The 17,707-nt window shown below is 58.8% G+C and overlaps 1 protein-coding gene across 3 annotated transcripts in view; it reads left to right on the top strand.

Annotated features, from left to right (window-relative positions):
• The window catches only part of EEFSEC (eukaryotic elongation factor, selenocysteine-tRNA specific), a 110,702-nt gene that overhangs the window by 38,565 nt on the left and 54,430 nt on the right, over positions 1-17,707 (top strand). For all 3 annotated transcript variants that reach the window (XM_006078844.4, XM_044934063.1, XR_006547486.1), the window contains exons 2-4: positions 8,345-8,552; positions 15,838-15,934; positions 16,742-16,906. In XM_006078844.4, the coding sequence (XP_006078906.3) occupies positions 8,345-8,552; positions 15,838-15,934; positions 16,742-16,906 (470 nt within the window). The remainder of the gene's footprint in view (positions 1-8,344; positions 8,553-15,837; positions 15,935-16,741; positions 16,907-17,707) is intronic.

The raw sequence follows: 17,707 nt of genomic DNA, 5'->3' as shown, positions 1-17,707 counted from the left end.
GCACTGAGCCCCGGGTTTCTCTCATGCTGATGGGCTGCTGGCACGCCTGACCAGCCGTGTGCAGACCTGTGGTTCGTGCAGCCGTGGTGCAGTGTTGAGGCTTTCAGGCTTGTCCCCACAATGGGTCCCAGATCTGCAGAATTTTAGTGAAAAGCACAGACTTAAAAGTAGCACTTCCCCAGGCACGCGTGGGTGCGGGGAGGACCTGGGTCGGGGGCTCCGCGTCCCGAGGGCCCCATGAGGCACACACCTCACGACGTGCTCGCAGCTCTCAGCAGCCTGCCCCCATCGTGGAGATGAAGAACCAGGCCCGCTGTTTGGCTCGTGAGCGGAGCCGAGCTGCAGACTTGTTGCCGCGGGGCCTGGCCACAACCCCACCCCGATCCCAGCGGGCCCTGCGCATCCAGGGTCCAGGCAGTGAAGGCTCAGGAGTTGTCTGTCCCGGGGATCCTTTCATTGCTGGCTGCTCAGCAGGTCCTGCAGGGAGCCGGCCTGGCTCACCCTGCCATCTGGTGCCCGCGGACCACGTGGCCCGGCCTGCTGGCTGAGGCTGTCCGGCCCAGACGTCCCGGTGGCGAGGGCGCTGCCGGCTCACGTTCCCACGTCCAGCCTCGGTGTCTGTCCACACGGAGCTCTCCCACCCATATTTGGCAATTTGTCTCTCCCCCGCCCCTCCGAGGTGTCTGCCAAAATCCTGTATGATTCGTGTCATCTCCCAAGCTGTTACGGTATATGAGGGCAGGGGATAATTTAGTTATTTTTGACAAAAGAGCCTTAGCAAAAGTCAAAAAGGAGGGGGGAGTTTTCATACTCACTGCATGAAATAGACAATATTTCCTGAAACAGGAGATACGAACCTCAAAGAATTTAAAATAAAACATTCATTTTATTATTTTTTTAAAGAAGGAAAAACGAGGGGAAAAAAAAGTAGTATAGTCAGTCTTTTTATCCTAAGTACAGATGAAATTGATTAAACCTTAAAGACTGGCCTCCGCACACCCGGTTTATTAATTGAAGAATTTCCTCTTACCCAGAATGGGAAGTTCACATTAAACCGAGCTGGCCCCTGAGTGGCAGTGACACCTGAGAGCCGAGCGTTCTCCACAATCCTATTTTCTCTTCGGTGCGAGAGGAAATCCTAAAATGGTTACAGGGAGGAGGCGGGGGAGCAGAAACCCCACATTTTAAGGAAGCCTTCTTTCATTTCCTTGTAAAGCATGAAATCAAATTATAGCTCATGGCCCACAATTATTTTATTTCTACATTTCAAATTCCATTTTCTGCTCCTTCTCGCTGCTCTTGAACAGGAGTCGTACTGTTGTGCAAAGTCAGCTAAAAAGATTACCCCAGGTAGGCGATGGCACAGTAGCTGAGGGAAGCAAGCGCGGCCAGGACTGCCGGCTCGTGGTGGCCCTGGAGCCCGGCGTACCTACATCTCTGCATCCCCTGCGTCCCTCTGTCCCCCACGTCCCCTGCGTCCCTCTGTCCCCTGCATCCACCACATCCCCCTGTCTCCCGTGTCCCCCCAGTCCCCCACATCCCCCGCATCCCCCCAGTCCCCTGCGTCCCCCTGTCCTCCGCGTCCCTGTGTCCTCCACGTCCCCCGTGTCCCCTGCGCCCCTCCATCCCCCACGTCCCCTGTGTCCCCCACGCCCCTCCATCCCCCACGTCCCCTCCGTCCCCCACATCCCTCCGTCCCCCGCATCCGCCCAGTCCCCTGCATCCCCCCAGTCCCCTGCATCCCCCTGTCCCCCACGTCCCCTGCACCCCTCTGTCCCCCACGTCCCCTGCATCCCCCACATCCCTCCGTCCCCCACGTCCCCCGCGCCCCTCCATCCCCCGCATCCCTCTGTCCCCCACGTCCCTCCGTCCACCACATCCCCTGCATCCCCCACATACCCCACATCCCTGCCATCCCCCGCGTCCCCCCCATCCCCCGCATCCCCTGCGTCCCTCTGTCCCCCACAACCCCTGTATCCCCCAAGTCCCCTGCATCCCTCTGTCCCCCACACCCCCCCATCCCCGGCGTCCCCTGCGTCCCTCCGTCCCCTCTGTTGCCTCCGTCCCCTGCATCCCCTGTGTCCCCTCCATCCCCTGTGTCCCCTCCGTCTGGGAAGGCGTGCCAGTCGGCCCAATGTGGCCCTCTGCTCCAAGAAAACAGAGACCGCCTTCTATTGCTGTGCTGCCCTCTGAGGAGGGCACCACGGGCCATGTGTTGCTCTGTCCCAGGCGTCCAGGGCGGCTGGGAAGACAGAAGCGGGGAGAAGCTGTGAGCCCAGCGCCTGCTTAACACCCCTGCCTGGAGAGGTTGAAGGTCACGCTTTTCCCAACTGTCATCAGCCCTCGTTCTGTTGCAAGGAGACAGCCGGTTAGGGCTAGCATGCTCTTCGCGCACTCTTGCCGATCCCTCGTGCACAGCAGGCCTGGGGCTCACAGCGTCGCCTCGAGTCGCAGCAGACCACTGTGCAGGGCCGTGTTTTGCTCTGTCGTTTATCTCCCCCATTAGCTGTTTGTTCTTGTGGTGCTCTGGGTCTCTGTCGGCGTGCTCGGGCTCTCTCTAGCTGCGGAGCGCGGCTTCTCGTCGTGGACGTGGGCTTCAGTGCTCATGGCGTGTGCACTTAGTTGCTCTGCTGCACGTGGGATCTTCCCAGAAGGACAGAAAGTGAAGTCGCTCAGCCACATCCGACTCTTTGCAACCCCATGGACTGTAGCCCACCAGGCTCCTCCGTTCATGGGATTCTCCAGGCAAGAATACTGGAGTGGGTTGCCATCTCCTTTTCCAGAGGATCTTCCCGACCCAGGGGTCGAACCCAGGTCTCCCACATTGCAGGCAGACGCTTTACCGCCTGAGCCACCAGGGAAGCCCCAGACCAGAGATCAAACATGTGTCCCTTGCATTGCAGGGCAGATTCTTAACCACTGGACTACCAGGGAAGTCCAGTTAACTTCTACTTACCAGGAGTTTAATGCATTTACTGTCATTTAAAGTGAAAGTGAAGTCGCTCAGTCGTGTCCGACTGTGTGGCCCCATGGACTGTAGCCTACCAGGCTCCTCCGTCCCTGAGATTTTCCAGGCAAGAGTACTGGAGTGGGGTGCCATTGCCTTCTCCAGGGGATCTTCCTGACCCAGGGATCGAACCCGGGTTTCCCGCATTCCAGGCAGACGCTTTACGCTTTGGCCACCAGGGAAGCACCAGGGAAGCCATGTATAGTTGTATTTAACGTAAGTGCATTTGAGTCCCGAACAGGACTTGCTGTAAACACGGGAGTCCCAGTACTGGTGGCAGTGTCCGCGGGCGGGGCACCGGGCAGCTCAGACGCCCCCGACGCAGGTTCGCCTGCTCTCCACACCTCCCTCCGCGCCCCATCTTTATCAGCCCCGCCTCTAGAAGTTCTCTTAAAGGTCTACCCTCAAAGACTCTCTTAAAGAGGCTTTCATGCTTCCATTTAAGATCCCGTCGGCCACACGGCCTGTCCTTCCGAACAGGGACCAGCCCCAGTCCAGCTGCCTCCCCCACAGTCCTCTCCTGCCTGGACCCCAGAATCAGAGCGGCCCCGTGGTTCCCCCCCACCACTGGACCCCAGAATCGGGGCGGCCCTGTGGTTCCCCACTGCCCCCACTGGACCCCAGAGTCAGGGTGGCCCCGTGGTCCCCCCGCCCCCACTGGACCCCAGAGTCGGGGCCGCCCCGTGGTCCCCCCTGCCCCCACTGGACCCCAGAGTCAGGGCAGCCCCATGGTGTCTCTCCCCCCACCCCCACTGGACCCCAGAATCAGGGCGGCCCCGTGTTCCCCCCCACCCCCACTGGACCCCAGAATCAGGGCGGGCCCCATGGTTCCCCCCGCCCCACCGCACCCCAGAATTGAGGCAGCCCGTATTTCCTCCCCCCGCCCCCACTGGACCCCAGAGTCAGAGTGGCCCCATGGTCCCCCCCGCCCCCAGTAGACCCCAGAGTCGGGGCAGCCCCATGGTTCCCTCCCCGCCCCCACTGGACCCCAGAGTCGGGCGGCCCCGGGCGTCTCTCCCCCCGCCCCCACTGGACCCCAGAGGCGCGCGGGCCCGGGCGTCTCTCCCCCCGCCCCCACTGGACCCCAGAGGCGCGCGGGCCCGGGCGTCTCTCCCCCCGCCCCCACTGGACCCCAGAGGCGCGCGGGCCCGGGCGTCTCTCCCCCCGCCCCCACTGGACCCCAGAGGCGCGCGGGCCGGGCGTCTCTCCCCCCGCCTGCCTGCACTGTGGCTCCTGCCCCCGCCCAGCCCCTCCACCCTGCACTGCAGCTCAGAGGCTGGGGCCTGGTTTTCCGTCTGTGTTCACAGCCTCAGCACAGGCTTGAGCTGGGGCAGAGCTTAGTCAGTCTGTGGGCCTGAGTGGGCAGACGGCGGCCTCCCCAGCCGCCCCTTGGTTGACCAGGAGTGTGGTCCTGACAGTGAGGGTCCGCTCCCTGCTGGCTGCAGAGCCGCCTGAGTGCCTTGCCATGGCTAGGGGCTGCGAGCGGAGGCTCCCGTTGTCCACCCCCGCCCAGCCGCCTCTGCTGCCTCCTGGGATCCTCGGGATGGGAGAGGAGACTGCCAGGCCCAGAAGGGCTGTTGCATATGGGACCCGGCCGCTCAGCTTCATCCGTGGCCTCCCTCCGGCGCCTCACACCGCCTCCACAGTAGGCGCTCGGCACGGCCAACACCAGGGCCTTCTGAGGGGTCCCGGGGTCACAGTGGCTCGAGGGGCCCCGCTGGAAGCCGGGTCAAAGCCAGGAGCCACCCGCGCCTGGCACCAGCCCCCGGTCACTCTGTTTCTTCCCCGCACTTTGATCCGGGGACGGGAAGTGACATAACTGGCCCGTCTTGTCTTTCTCTAAATCCCCAGTATTTCCACAGAATGAATCAAACAGTGTCTTTTCCGATTCCCATGAACCCAGGGTAGGAAATCACTCTTGAGTCTGCGGGGCCAGAAGGAGCGAGTGGGTGGGAAGCACCAGTCGCCCTAGCCGCTCACAAGTGCCCCTCTATGTTAGTCGGCCTATCAGCGCTTCCCATCTGCTGCTGCGGACTGCAGAGTCCTTTAAAGGTTTGCAGAGCAATTAGAGCAGGGCTGAAGTCTCTCAGTACTTTGAAAAATCACAATTTCCAATTCCATAGATTATATATCTTAATCGTTTTGGAAATAAAAGTAAAGAAAAACAAAGATCAGCATTTAACATGTTTTCTGTGAAATGAAATTTTCCGTCTGGGACTAAGAGGGCGTAATGTGTTTGGGGGGGGGGAGTTTTCAACGGGAGAAACTGAATATAAAATGTTAACCATTTTAGCAAAACCAGATCATTAACCCAAGTTTGAGTTTTAATCAAAAGCTATGGGCATCCTATATAAGAAGTAATATTGAATTTAAAACAAAGAAAATACTTTAACTGGTGATGTTAAACATTCAAGAAACGGTGTAGGTGCCCGACAGCCCATGGCGTAAAACTGCAGTGGAGGCCAGCGTCCTGCCGCCATCAGGAGCGTTTCCCAGCGCAGGGAGCGCCTCTGCGCAGGGAGCCTCGGGTGGAGTCGCTGGACGGCAGCGAGGTTGCAGAAGGTGCCTCGTGAGGGGCCGTGGGGAGCGCCTCAGGCGCGGGAACCCTAGGGCGTGCACTGCTGGGACGGTTCTTCCATGGCGGGCAAGGGAGAAGAGTCCCAGCCACGTGGAATGGTTCTGAGCAGCGTCTGGGAGGCCCTTCACAGGGCCCCTGGCAAGTGCCAGCCCATGGCCTGGAGCGCTGTATGCCCCGGTGGGCAGGAGATCCGCACTGTTTGAACCTGGCCTGCAAAGGGGGCTCCCCCCTGCACACACACACACAGACACACACACCTTGCCCAGCGAGGGGCCACGGCAGTCCAAACAGATCCTGTCAGTTATGCGCTGACCCTGCGTCCGGTAGACCCAGCGTGCCGCCGGACCCACAGGAGCCCCGGAGCGGCCGCCGGCCCCAGGCACAGACCCCCAGGGAAGGACGCTGCTCAGCCCACACGGACTGCTCACACTCGGCCTGAGGAGGGTCGGGTAGAATCTTTGGGAGTCAGCGGTTGTGACCACCCCGGGCCTACCTCTGACGCGGCTGAGGAACTGTACTGCTGGGCCTATGGCTGCCAGTCGCCCCAGCCTGGCGTCTGTGCTAGCGGCCCGGCTCCTGACCGCACGTGCGCCTGTGAGTCCTGCCTGCTGCGTGCCAGCTCTGACCCTCGGCTCGTCCCCGCAAGGAGGAGACCCCCTTCTCACAGGCAGGAGGCGGAGGTCCGGGCATAGGACACCGAGAAGCAGAGCCAGGGCTCGAGCTCGCAGCTGTCTGAGTCCAAACGTCCACTCTTTCCATCGCCAGCTGCCTGCTGGCCAGGGCCTGCATTCCTGAGTCTCTGGGCCCCTGCAGCGTCCCGAAGAGCAGGTGGGCCAGGCTTCTCCGAGGAAGCCAAGAGGACCGGGAGAGGACAGGGAGCAGCGGCAAGCTGCCAGCGTCCTCGGGACGACCTGGGCTGAGCACTGTCCCTGGGGGCGCGGGGCCACTCACTCACCACCCCCTGAAGAGCCCGGGAGGACGACAGGGCCATGTCAGCAGAGGAGGAACAGGAGGAACAACAAAGCCAGCCGTGTCGGAGATGGGAGAAAAATAAACAGCTGAGGACAAGACAGCAGACAAAGAGAGGTGCTGGACCCCTGCCAAGAGGAGGGAGCGCCGGGAGCCAGCGGATGCAGGGCCTCGCGACACGGCACCCGCGGGGCTGGGGGCAGGCCGCCCGGGGCGCGGGTGCCACCGGGGGCGCGGGTCCCGGCTGCAGGGTCCCCCATGTGTGCCTCTCCTCTCCGAGTCTCACTGTCCGGGTCTGCAAAGGAGAGAGAGCATGTTACTGTGACTCAGGGACGATGGGTCGCCGTCCAGATAACACTCAAGTTAGGTCTCCCCCTTCATATTAGGCCAGGATAACTTCCTGGGTCAGTCTGAGGCACACTTGTAAGCATGTGTGTATGCACGTTTGGCTGCGTCGATCTCGGCTGTGTCTTTGAGGTCTTGGTGGCCCTTCCGTTGGCGCGTGCAGCCCTCTGGTTGCGGCACACGGGCTCAGCGGCTCTGCGGCATGTGGGATCTGAGTCTCCCGACTAGGGACCAAGCCCATGTTGCCTGCACTGCAGGGTGGATTCTTAACTGCTGGACTGCCAGCCAAGTCTCTGAAGCATAGACATTTAAAGCTGTAAAAGGACTGGAAGAAAACACATGAAAAATACATATAGTCTTAAAAGTAAAAAATACCCAGGTGACATACGAAGCGCAGAAACAAAAGGGGAAAAAGGAAAGACTGACCATTTCCACATAAAAAGGGAACATGTCTGCATGGAGAGGAAAGATTCATAAAAGCTAAAGGTGATTCAGGAGAGAGGCCTGGAATGCGCCTTCCCCACCCAGGATAGCTTCTCAGTGTTACAGCGTCTCTCTAAATCAGCAATAAAAAGGAAACAGTGTCAGGCGGGCCCTTGCAGGCGCCCCCAGCCCCTCCTCTCCGCTCAGCAGGGTTAAACTGTCTTTAAATTGGCAACAGAGTAACAATCCAATCTGAAGGGGAAACAGGGTCCATCCATGTCCCACCCTCCCCAAGGGGGCGGCCAGGCAGCACCAGTGCAGACCCAGCAGAGGCGCTGAGTGTCCCGGGGAAACAGGCAGGGAAAGAAGGCTGGGACGGTGTGGGAGGCAGGCGGGCTGCAGCCCTAGTCTGGCTGTCAGTCGGGTCCCAGTGACGGCAGACTCAGAGCCAGGGCTCGGGGAGGCTGGGCAGGGGCCGGGGCAGAGACCCCACAGGGTGGTGGGGGTCCACGGCCCAGCTGCGAGGCCGTCAGACAGTAGGCAGGGCAGAGCCGCGGAAGGCAAGCAGCTCACGTTGGAGGTAGAGGCCCTGCACACCAGCATCAGGAGTAAGCAACTTGAGGCTGCACAGAGGTTCTGGTTTTCACCCGGTGGGTTGACAAAATCACACTGCCCACAGCCAAAGGGCGGCCGGGAGCAAGTCCTCCAGCTGCCAGGCCGCTGTGCAAACAGGCTCCAGGAGTGTCCGGCGAGCCTGCCCAGCTGCCTGTTTAGAGACACTGACCACAGCCATAGGGCGGCCGGGAACAAGTCCTCCAGCTGCCGGGCTGCTATGCAAACGGGCTCCTGGAGTGCCCGGCGAGCCTGCCCGGCTGCCCATTTAGAGATGAGGACCCGGTTATAGAGCCGGGAGGGGCCAGCGTTCCCGGTCAGGTGACCCCGCACCCAGCTCTCGGGGCTGCGGTCTCCACTCGCCCCCTCAGCCACCCCTGCCCCTCTGACCTCGTCCTCTCTTCCCCCAGGGGCCCAGATCATCGATCTGATGATGCTGGTCATCGACGTGACCAAGGGGATGCAGACCCAGTCAGCCGAGTGCCTCGTGATCGGGCAGATTGCCTGCCAGAAGCTGGTCGTGGTGCTGAACAAGATCGACCTCCTGCCCGAAGGGAAGAAACAGGCGGCGATCGACAGGATGACGAAGAAGATGCAGAAGACCCTGGAGAGCACCAAGTAGGTCTGCTGACGAGGGGCGCCGGGGCGCTGGCTGCCGTCCGGGGTAGAGGCCACGGTGCTTGTGCCAGAGGACAAGGAGCCAGAGCGGGGGCTTCCTGACAGGCACGGCGGGTGGCTCCGTCAGTGCCCCGTGCAGGGACCCAGGCCACCTGCGTCTTGCTGGCCCGCCGCTGCGGCTGTGTCCTGGGGGAGCGATCAGAGCTGGGCACCGGCCCACGAGGGAGAGTCCAGGGATCACACGGCCTGAAAGGGCCCCAAGCACCCCCCCCCCACCAACCTGAGACCCTGTGGGTGAGAACTCAGTCCTGCCTGCTCACTGCCTGCTCAGCTGAGACCTGGTTATTGGAAGGGGGGCGGGTTTGGGTGATGGCTGGACATGACCATCACAGAGGCTTACGGAGTTGGATGGACAGACGGACAGGTGGATGGAGGGGTGATGGACAAAGGCTGGATCACAGGGCCCTCTGGAGTATTTCATGCCAAGGGGTTTACGATTCTGTCCTGTGGGAAGTGGGGAGTCGTTGACTTTTGTGCAGGGGAGTACCTGAGAGAGGCAGGCTGTGGTGGGGAGGGTCCCAGAGACAGTGGAGAGCCCTGGGAGAGGGCGGCCGGGCGGCCTGAGCAGGGGCCAACGGCCTCGTCCCGCGCCGGCTGCTGGTCTCAGGGTCCGGGGGCAGGAGGGGTGGGGGACCGTGGGGCAGAAAGCCCCCGGGTGCTCGGCGGCCACGGAGGCGGAAGCAGAAGACGCCCACAGAGCGAGGGTGTCCGCACGCCCGGCTGTGTCCTTGGCCGCTTCGCGGCCAGCGCCCTCTGATCAGGATGGACCGCGGCCGCCGCGTGCCCCGCGGCCCCCGACCCCGTTGAGCCTCAGCCGCTGCTCCTCCCGCCTGGGGGCGCACAGTGGGGATGGTTTTGTCTCCCCGTCACAGAGATGGATATGCTCTCCCCTCTACGGGGCTTTTCTCGGCTCTAACACCTGCAGCTCTCGCTCAGAATTCTCCGGTTGGTTAAATTAAAGCTTCAGCCCTGAGAATGGGCCAAATATGTCATAAAAGATTTCCCAGTGCTGCCTTTTGTTAGCAAAATTCATCAATCCGATAAAATCGACACATTTAGATAAGTGGTGCATAAGAATTCAGACTTTGTTATTCCCAGCAGAAGTGGACGTGAGACTGTAAAAAGGAAGATAAAAAGTTGTATCTTCTTTCTAGTGAGTTATTTGATCTCCCTGCCGTTTTATTTACTTGTCAGAAAGGGGATACCAGGTCCTGGGGCTCCTGTACAGTGTCCGCATCGTTGGTTATAAACGAGACGTTCTGGGAAGTGCTTAGGATGCTGCTAAGGGTCAATTAATAGCAACCATTTAGATTAGGTAAATTTAAGGAAAATTCTCACGTACACCTTTAAATTACCCTTCCTATTTTAATTTATTGGGTGAAGGTCAGTCACAGCCTTTATCGCACATGCAGAGGAGACTGGCCTCTGAAGGGCTGCTGACACCTCAGCTCTCCTCACGCAGCGCCTGGGGGTGGAGAGGCTCGGGTGTGCCTCCCAGGGCAACCATCTCGTGGGAAGAACTGAGCTGTTACCTCCACTCAGCTGAGAGCTCCCCTCAGTCCTTCTCAGGGGTCGTAGGGCTTCCCTGGTGGCTCAGCTGGTAAAGAATCCGCCCGTGATGCTGGAGACCTGGGTTCGATCCCTGGGTTGGGAAGATCCCCTGGAGAAGGGAACGGCTACCCACTCCAGTATTCTGGCCTGGAGAATCCCATGGGCTATACAGTCCATGGGGTTGCAAAGAGTCGGACACAGCTGAGTGACTTTCACTTTCACTTTTCCTTTCCTTACGGTCCCTTGTTAGGTAGATCGTCTGTAACAGCTGTTTCACACGTGAAGCAGCTTTCTGTCTAGAAAGGAAAAATATGGACAGCCAACCTATGTATGTATCAAAACCTAGAAAGTGGTAAAAACATGGTGCTTTATTTTTCCTATCCAAAGAGTAACTGAAAGAAACTTTGGAAAATAGAGGAAAGTTGTTAAAAGAAAGTGAAGCCCCCAGAAGATTTCTCAGAGCAGCGGCTGCTAATGTGGTTCCCCCCGTTCCTGTCCACTAACCGCGCCCTGCGTCACCCACCGTCTTCCATGTTCAGAAGGTGCAGTAAGATGTGCAGTAAGGTGTGCGTGGCACGACGCTGTGCGCTCATCCATCTGTAAACGCGCGGTTGCGGCGTTGAACGCCTTCACTGAGCTGGGCCCATCACCACTGCCTGCTTCATGGTCCCCGTAAACCCTGTCCCACTGACTGGTCACTGCTCGCCTCTGTCCCCCGGGCCCTGCTGGCCTCTGCTCTGCCTGTGTCTCTGGGAGCCTGACTGTTCTGGGACCTCATGGAAGTGGACTCAGGCTGCGTGTGGCCTTCTGCCTGCCCCGCTTCAGTGAGCACAGGGCCCCAGTCCGCCCGCGCTGGGGCGTGAGTCAGACTCGCAGTCCTTGTTTCTCGGGGCTTAGGCCGTGGCTTGCCTGTCCGTTCCTCTCCTGATGGACGCGTGTTGTCTCCTCTTGGCTGTGGGCAGTGGGGCTGCTAGGACCGTGGGGTGTGAGCCTGGCGTGGCCCGGCTTGCGTCGGGTGCATTCTCTCGGCGGCCCTCTGGGGGCCGCTGCGCCATCTCCCACATGCTGCGCGAGGCTCCAGTCTCTGCAGCCATGCCAGGAGGTGTGACGTGGCGCCTCGCTGGTCTTGGTTTGCCTTCCCTGGTGACTGCTGTGGAGACTCACGGGTGTGTTGGCTGTTGTCCGTCTTCTTTGGAGAAACGGCCGTCAGATCCTTTGCCCATTTTTTAATCAGGGGTTTGGTCCTTGAGCTGGAGGAGTTCTTTACATATTCTGAAGGCTGAGCCCACGTCAGACTTGTAAATGTTTCTTCCATTCTGTAGGCTGTCTTTTACTTTCTTGATAGTATTCCTCGATGCACAAAAGGTTTTAATTTTGATGAAATCCAGTTTCTTTCTTGCTTGTTCTTTTTTGCCTGTGCTTCTGGTGTCATATCCATGAAATCGTTGCCACATTCGATGTCACGAAGATTTTCCCAGTTTTCTTTTGCCTGAGAATTTTATTGTATTAGTTCTTAAGTACAGGTCTTTGCTCAGTTGTCGGCTATCTTTTAGGTATGGTCTACGTTAAAGGCTCACCTCCATGCCTTTGCAGACGTCCAGCGTTCCTGGCAGCATGTGTTTCCCTTTTCTCCTTTCACGTGTGGCTCCAGAGGCCCCTGTCTGTCCCGGCCAGCACTGCCCCGCCTCAGTCCCCGCTCCTGTGTGGAAAGCTTGCATCAGGAGGCTAAGCCCTCCAACTTTCTGCTGTTGTTTCAAGATTGTTTTGACTTTGGGGTCTCCTTGCAATTCCCATCTGAATTTGAGGATCTCCTTTTCCATTTCAGCACAGAACGGTGGTTGCAATTGTAACAGGGACTGTATTGGATCTGCAGATGGTTTTAGGTAGAATGGACACCTTAACAGGAGTAAGTCTTCCAGTTCGTTGACACAAATGTCTTTCTCTTTATTTAGATCTCGTATCCAAGTTTTGTTGTTTTTGGTATACAAGCCTTTCATGTCCTTGGTTAGCTTTATTCCTAAATAGTTCATTCCTTTAGATGCTGTTATAAATGGAATTGCTGTCTTAATTTCCACTTCAGATTGTTTTGGCTAGTATATAGAAACACAGGTGATTTTTGTGTGTTGACTTCATACTGTGCAACTTTGCTGAATTCGGTTCTCCCCCTGTAAGCACACAGCTGTGGTCCTGAGGTATTTACCTTCCTGACTTGTGCTTTTCTTACTTAACATTTTATAGAGCAGTTCTTCGTGTGACCGTAACTCTGTTGCCGACCCTTGGGAACGGCTTAAGTTTTCTTTCCTGTAAATAAATAATCCCTGATGAACATCTTTGACCACCATTCAGCTGTGCTCTCTTTTTTCTCTTGAGAAGAGTACCGGGTCACAGGGCAGGAGCCCTTCTGAGCCCTTTGCACATCTCTGGGTGCGCTGACATTTCTCACAGGCGAACTCTAGTGTCTAATTTAAAGATAGATTTGAAAACTCTAAGATGGAATGTTGCTTCACTCTTGTTATAATGATATGTGATTCTTTAATTACTGGTAAGACTGAGCACCTTTTCTTATGTGTGTAAATGTTGTGGTTTTGTGTTTAACTTATGCCTGTATGTTTTGTCTGCTTGCCTCTTGCGATTTTAATGCTTACTTTTTGATTTTCAGGAGTGTTTAGTATCAATAAGGGTGTCATTAATTAACCCTTTGCCTGTCACATTTCCTATAAGTAAGTCTTTAGCGTTTGCTGTCTTTCCATTCCATTATTTTTTTACATGCAGAAGTTTCTAATTTTTATGTAGTCAAGCTCTTTGATTATTTTTCTTTGTGATTTCTTTAATCTCTGAAAGCATTTAAATTTACTCTTGCATAAGCATTTATCAGTGTTAACAGAAATAAAAATAGAAGGTAACAATGTAGCCGTATCTTCCCAACGCATCAGGTCATAGTGCTCTTCCTGCGGGCCCGTCCTTCTCCCCCACACGCACAAGTCTGCCGTGGCTGTTATCACAGCGACGCTGTGCTGTGTTCTAGGCTGCTCTGTTTGTTTCTCCACTGAGGTTGCCGTCTGACAGCATCCTGGGGACTCTTTCTCCCAGACCTGCTCTGGTTCCCTCCTGTTTCTGTTCTAACCAAGCTGTCTGCTTACAGCGCCCCTCCCTCGGCCTGGGGCCCCCTGCACGGCGCGTGCCGCACGCCCGCTCGCAGCTGACGTGGTCTCCGGCACTGACTTCCTCTCCCGGCCTCCGTGTTTCTTCCTCTGTGGAGCGCGAGCTGATAGGCCTGGCCTCGGCGTGTTTATCGTCAGGGAGCCTTGGACGTGGGGTCCGGATGTCCAGGGGCTTCGTGACGAGCTGTGACGTGTGGAGCACTGCTGTGCGCTCGGCCCTGGGCTGGGGCTTCCCTCGCAGCCAGCTGCTCGCAGTCACCCCCAGCTTTGTGTCTGGCTTGACTTGTGAGCACAGTAAGGAATCGTAAGTGTCGCTCGTGGTTTTTACTACCATTACTTTGCGTTTTGCTCTTCCAGACCTAAGGCTCAGAGTCCCTCTGCGTACACCTTTTACGTGCGTCTCACACACACACACACACACATATTCCCGGGTGTGATCTTAGCTCATCTGAGGTGGGTCTTGCGTGCTGGCGAAGGTCCGCCTGCGTGCACAGTCGGCAGCTCTGGGCCCGGCTCACGCGGTGGGGAGCCACAGCGGTGGGGGCGGGGGCGCCTGGGAAGAGGAGGCGCCCTCTCCACCCCACCCCCACCCCGCGCTGCTGGGCGGAGGGGCTGTGCTCCGGGCTCTTGCTGCCGCGTCTGGCCAGCGCCCCTGTGCCCCTAGAGCCCAGACAGCAGCCGAGCTCTGAACTGGGCAAGGGGGCCACCTGTCCCCCGGGAGCCAGCAACCAGGACACTCGGGGCGCTCAGCAGACCAGCAGGCCAGGTCCTCGGGAGCCTGGGAAAAGGCCAGACACCAGCCCAACACGCCGTTGCGTTCTGTTCCAGTGCATTGCCCAAAAGGGTTTGGATAAACAGTAATTGAATTTCCGAAAGCTTTATGGTTAATCGCTGGAATTCTCAGCGCCTGCCTTCCCCTCCTCTGCGGCCCTGGGCCCGGGGCTGGCAGAGTGCGGGCCGAGGTATGTGTGGGACGGGCCCACGCCCCGCTTCAGGCTGAGAGCCGGGCCCGCACCCCGTTTCGGGCTGAGAGCTGGCTTCCCCAGGAGCCGCCAAATAGGAGAAATGATGCCGTTTCTCTGGGAAGGGGCTCTGAGGGACACAGACACGCTGCTGCTTGCAGTGGCCGCCAGGTTGCTGGTTTCCACTCTGACCAAGAGTCAAGGGCTTGAGGCTCCTGCAGGGGCGAGGAGGGCTCATGGGAACGAGGCAGGTCACAGCGCCACAGTGGTCCCCTTGCTGAGGGGCTCGTGCTGAGTCCTGGCTGTTTCTGCTGACTGAACCTTCCGTGGGTGGCTTCGGGGCTCTGTTGATCTTCAGGGCTCTGAGAAGGCTGGTTCTGGTCGCGTTTCCAGTGCTTTTATGAGGAGCCTCTTTGAGAGTCTTCACTCCACACTCGGCTGGTTTTTTGGTTTGTTGAGTCTTTGACATACACCTCGTGAATGCGCCCAAATCAAGGCACATCCGCCAGCATGCTTATCTCAGAGTTGTTTGTAACAGTGAAGACTCTGAAATGTCCTGGATGAGCCCCACTCGGGGGGACAGCGTGTGCATCCCGGGCCCCGCAGTGATGCAACTGTTCAAGGGCAGAGGCGGCCCGGGTTGAGCCTGAGCTCTGGAGGCGCCACCTGCAGCCTGCTGCCGCTGACGGCGGGGTTCGGGGCACACTAACTCGCCTTCTGAGCCGTTCCTTCACATCTGTAGGATGCTGACACTTTCGTCCTCATTTTCTGGAGTTTCAATGAGCGCGTCCGTGTCGTATTCTTGGCTTAGTCAAATGAGCCCATTGTTGTTATTTTTCAACAGATAAGTCTTTCTAATATACTGGCAAATAAACTAGAAGGATATGAAATTGTGTGACTAATGGAACCAAAATATGAAAAAGTAGTTCCTTGGCAATGCACGGAGAGACCGAAGTTGGAAGATGGGATCACGGTGATGAGCCCAGCACGTGATGGGAATGCACGTTGGGTGTTGTCTCCTTTCTGTGTTTCGTGTTTGTTTTCCAGTGGACGATGTCAGAGTCCACTGCATGGGAGTCTCTGCTTAAAGTGGCTGTGTTCGGGAGGCGGAGGCTGTGGGGTGGCCCGTGGGCGCCCGGCGCGTCCTGAGTCCCTGCAGAAGGCTGGGAGTGTTTGCTTAAAGTGGCTGGGCTCGGGAGGCCGGAGGCTGTGGGGCGGCCTGTGGGCGCCTGACGCGTCCTGAGTCCCTGCAGGAGGCTGGGCAGCGTCCGGTGGTCTTCCCTGGGGGTCTTTACTCAGGGACCAGGCCTGGCCTAACTGCGCCTCCTCAGGAGGGCTCAGCGAGCAGCTTAAACCCAGGGCCCCTCTAACGTCTGTGGCTTAGCACCAGGTGCTCCTTCGGGCCTCTGCATGAGGTCACCGGGCGGGAGCATGATGGCCAGCCACCCCGCGGTCCCTCCGGCAGGGCGGGCATGGAGGCCTCCGTCACGCCTGGCCCTCCGGCGGCCCCGGACATGCTTGATGACCTCGGCGGCCCTGTCTCTGTTCCAGGTTCCGAGGCGCACCTGTCATACCTGTTGCGGCCAAGCCTGGGGGACCAGACGCCCCTGAAACAGAAGCTCCGCAGGGCATCCCGGAGCTCATCGAGGTACGTCAGCTGCATCCATGCGGGGCTCCGCCTCCCTGCCCTTCCTCACAGGGTTAAACCCGAGCAGAACCGGGGTCTCCACCCGCAGCACAGGCCCCCACCCTGCAGGGCCAGGACGGCGTCCCATTAGAGTGCTTCTGGCAAGGAGGTTGGTTGTCATGTTCTGGGAGCCGCACTGAGCTCTTCTCATACGTGATTGTGAACATTCGCAGTCACATGATTATTAACGAACCTTGGGAGGCTTCAGGTATTGATCCGCATTTTGGCAGAAAAGAGCCTGGGGCTCAGAGGGCTTAAGTGACTTGCGCAGGCTCAACATTGAGCAGGAGGTGGAGCTGGGGTGCAGACCCGGGTTGGCCGGCGGGCTTGGCTCCGGGACCCACTTGCCCTGGGCCTGCAGACCTGGATCAGGAGTGACCACGCGCGTGGCCTCTGTTTCTGTGACTATGCAGGGCAGACTCTGCTGACTCAGCAGACCTGTTTCTGGGTGAAGCTTTGGTGACTTTTTCGTCGCCAGCTCCAGATCACACTGGTTGGGGAAGCTGGGGTGGTGGTTTCTGCTGCGGACGTGTCCGCGTGTCCCTGTCAGAAGCCTCCGGGCCGGGCCTGCTCACACACTCTGGTCTTCTTCGAAAAGCGTCGTTACCACAGGACCAGGGCTCTGTGCCGTTCAGTGCCAGACAGTTCTTGACAACGTCTTCTCTAGTGGCGTCAGGGAGGAGCAAAGCAGAAAGGGCCAGGCGGTCTCCAGGAGGGCGGGGGTGTCCGCCCTGCCTGCCAGCGTGTGGCACAAGCCTGTCTTTGCAGTTGCTGACGTCGCAGATCTCCGTCCCAACGAGGGACCCCTCGGGGCCGTTCCTCATGTCTGTGGACCACTGCTTCTCCATCAGAGGCCAGGGCACCGTGATGACGGGCACCATCCTCTCGGGCTCCGTCAGCCTCGGCGACAGCGTGGAGATCCCGGCCCTCAAGGTCAGTCTGGCCTCGCCCCACTTCCTCTGGGCCCCTCTCGAGCAGCAGGGAGGGGCCGGCCCCGTGTACCCCCACTGCCGGGCCGGGCTACCCCGTCTTCCCTCTGTCCGTCCCGCCCGCAGCCTGGAACCAGGGCTCACCTCCGTGCTCAGAGCAGCACTGCTGACTGGAGCCTCGCGGGCAGGGGTTCTCGGTGAAGGCGGGAGGCCCCTGGGAGCACGGGCCCTGAGTGAGGCGCCGGGCAGAGCCCCTCCGCTTTCTGCAAGCCCCCGAGTCAGGGTGACAAGGACGTGTGGGCACTCATTCCCGAGTCCCTTGTGCTTCGCCGCAGGGATTTCACGTTAAACGCAGTCAGAACCGTGGCTGCTCAGGGCAGGAGAGTCTGGGGACACTGGGACAATGGTGCATTCCTAGTGTCAGCGCCGGCGCTACGTCCCCCGTGGAGACCTGGGGTGGCAGCGGGGGTCCCCGCCACCCCTCCTCCTGGTCCCTTCCGGCCCGGTGTCCAGTGGCCCTGATCCCTCCCCTCGGGGGGCTTTGTTTCCTGGAAAGGAAACACGAGTAGGCCACCTGTCCTCTCGTCCATGGGGAACATGGGCTAGTGAGAACCTGCGAGGCCCCCTGGCGTTCCGGGCCCAGGGAGGGTCTCCAGTCCTCAGAGAAGGCGAGGGGAGGGCAGTGGCAAGTCCGAGAACGCATCTCGGCTGGGTCCGGGGCCAGGGATGCGGCCCTTGGGGCTTCTGTGGGCCCGGAGGCTCATCTGCAGGGCAGGCCCGGGCGCCCCCTGGGATTTGTTGTGCT

This window comes from Bubalus bubalis, chromosome 21, assembly GCF_019923935.1.
Source record: "Bubalus bubalis isolate 160015118507 breed Murrah chromosome 21, NDDB_SH_1, whole genome shotgun sequence".
Taxonomy (NCBI): Eukaryota; Metazoa; Chordata; class Mammalia; order Artiodactyla; family Bovidae; genus Bubalus; species Bubalus bubalis.
This window is presented reverse-complemented; position numbering and strand designations above follow the sequence as displayed.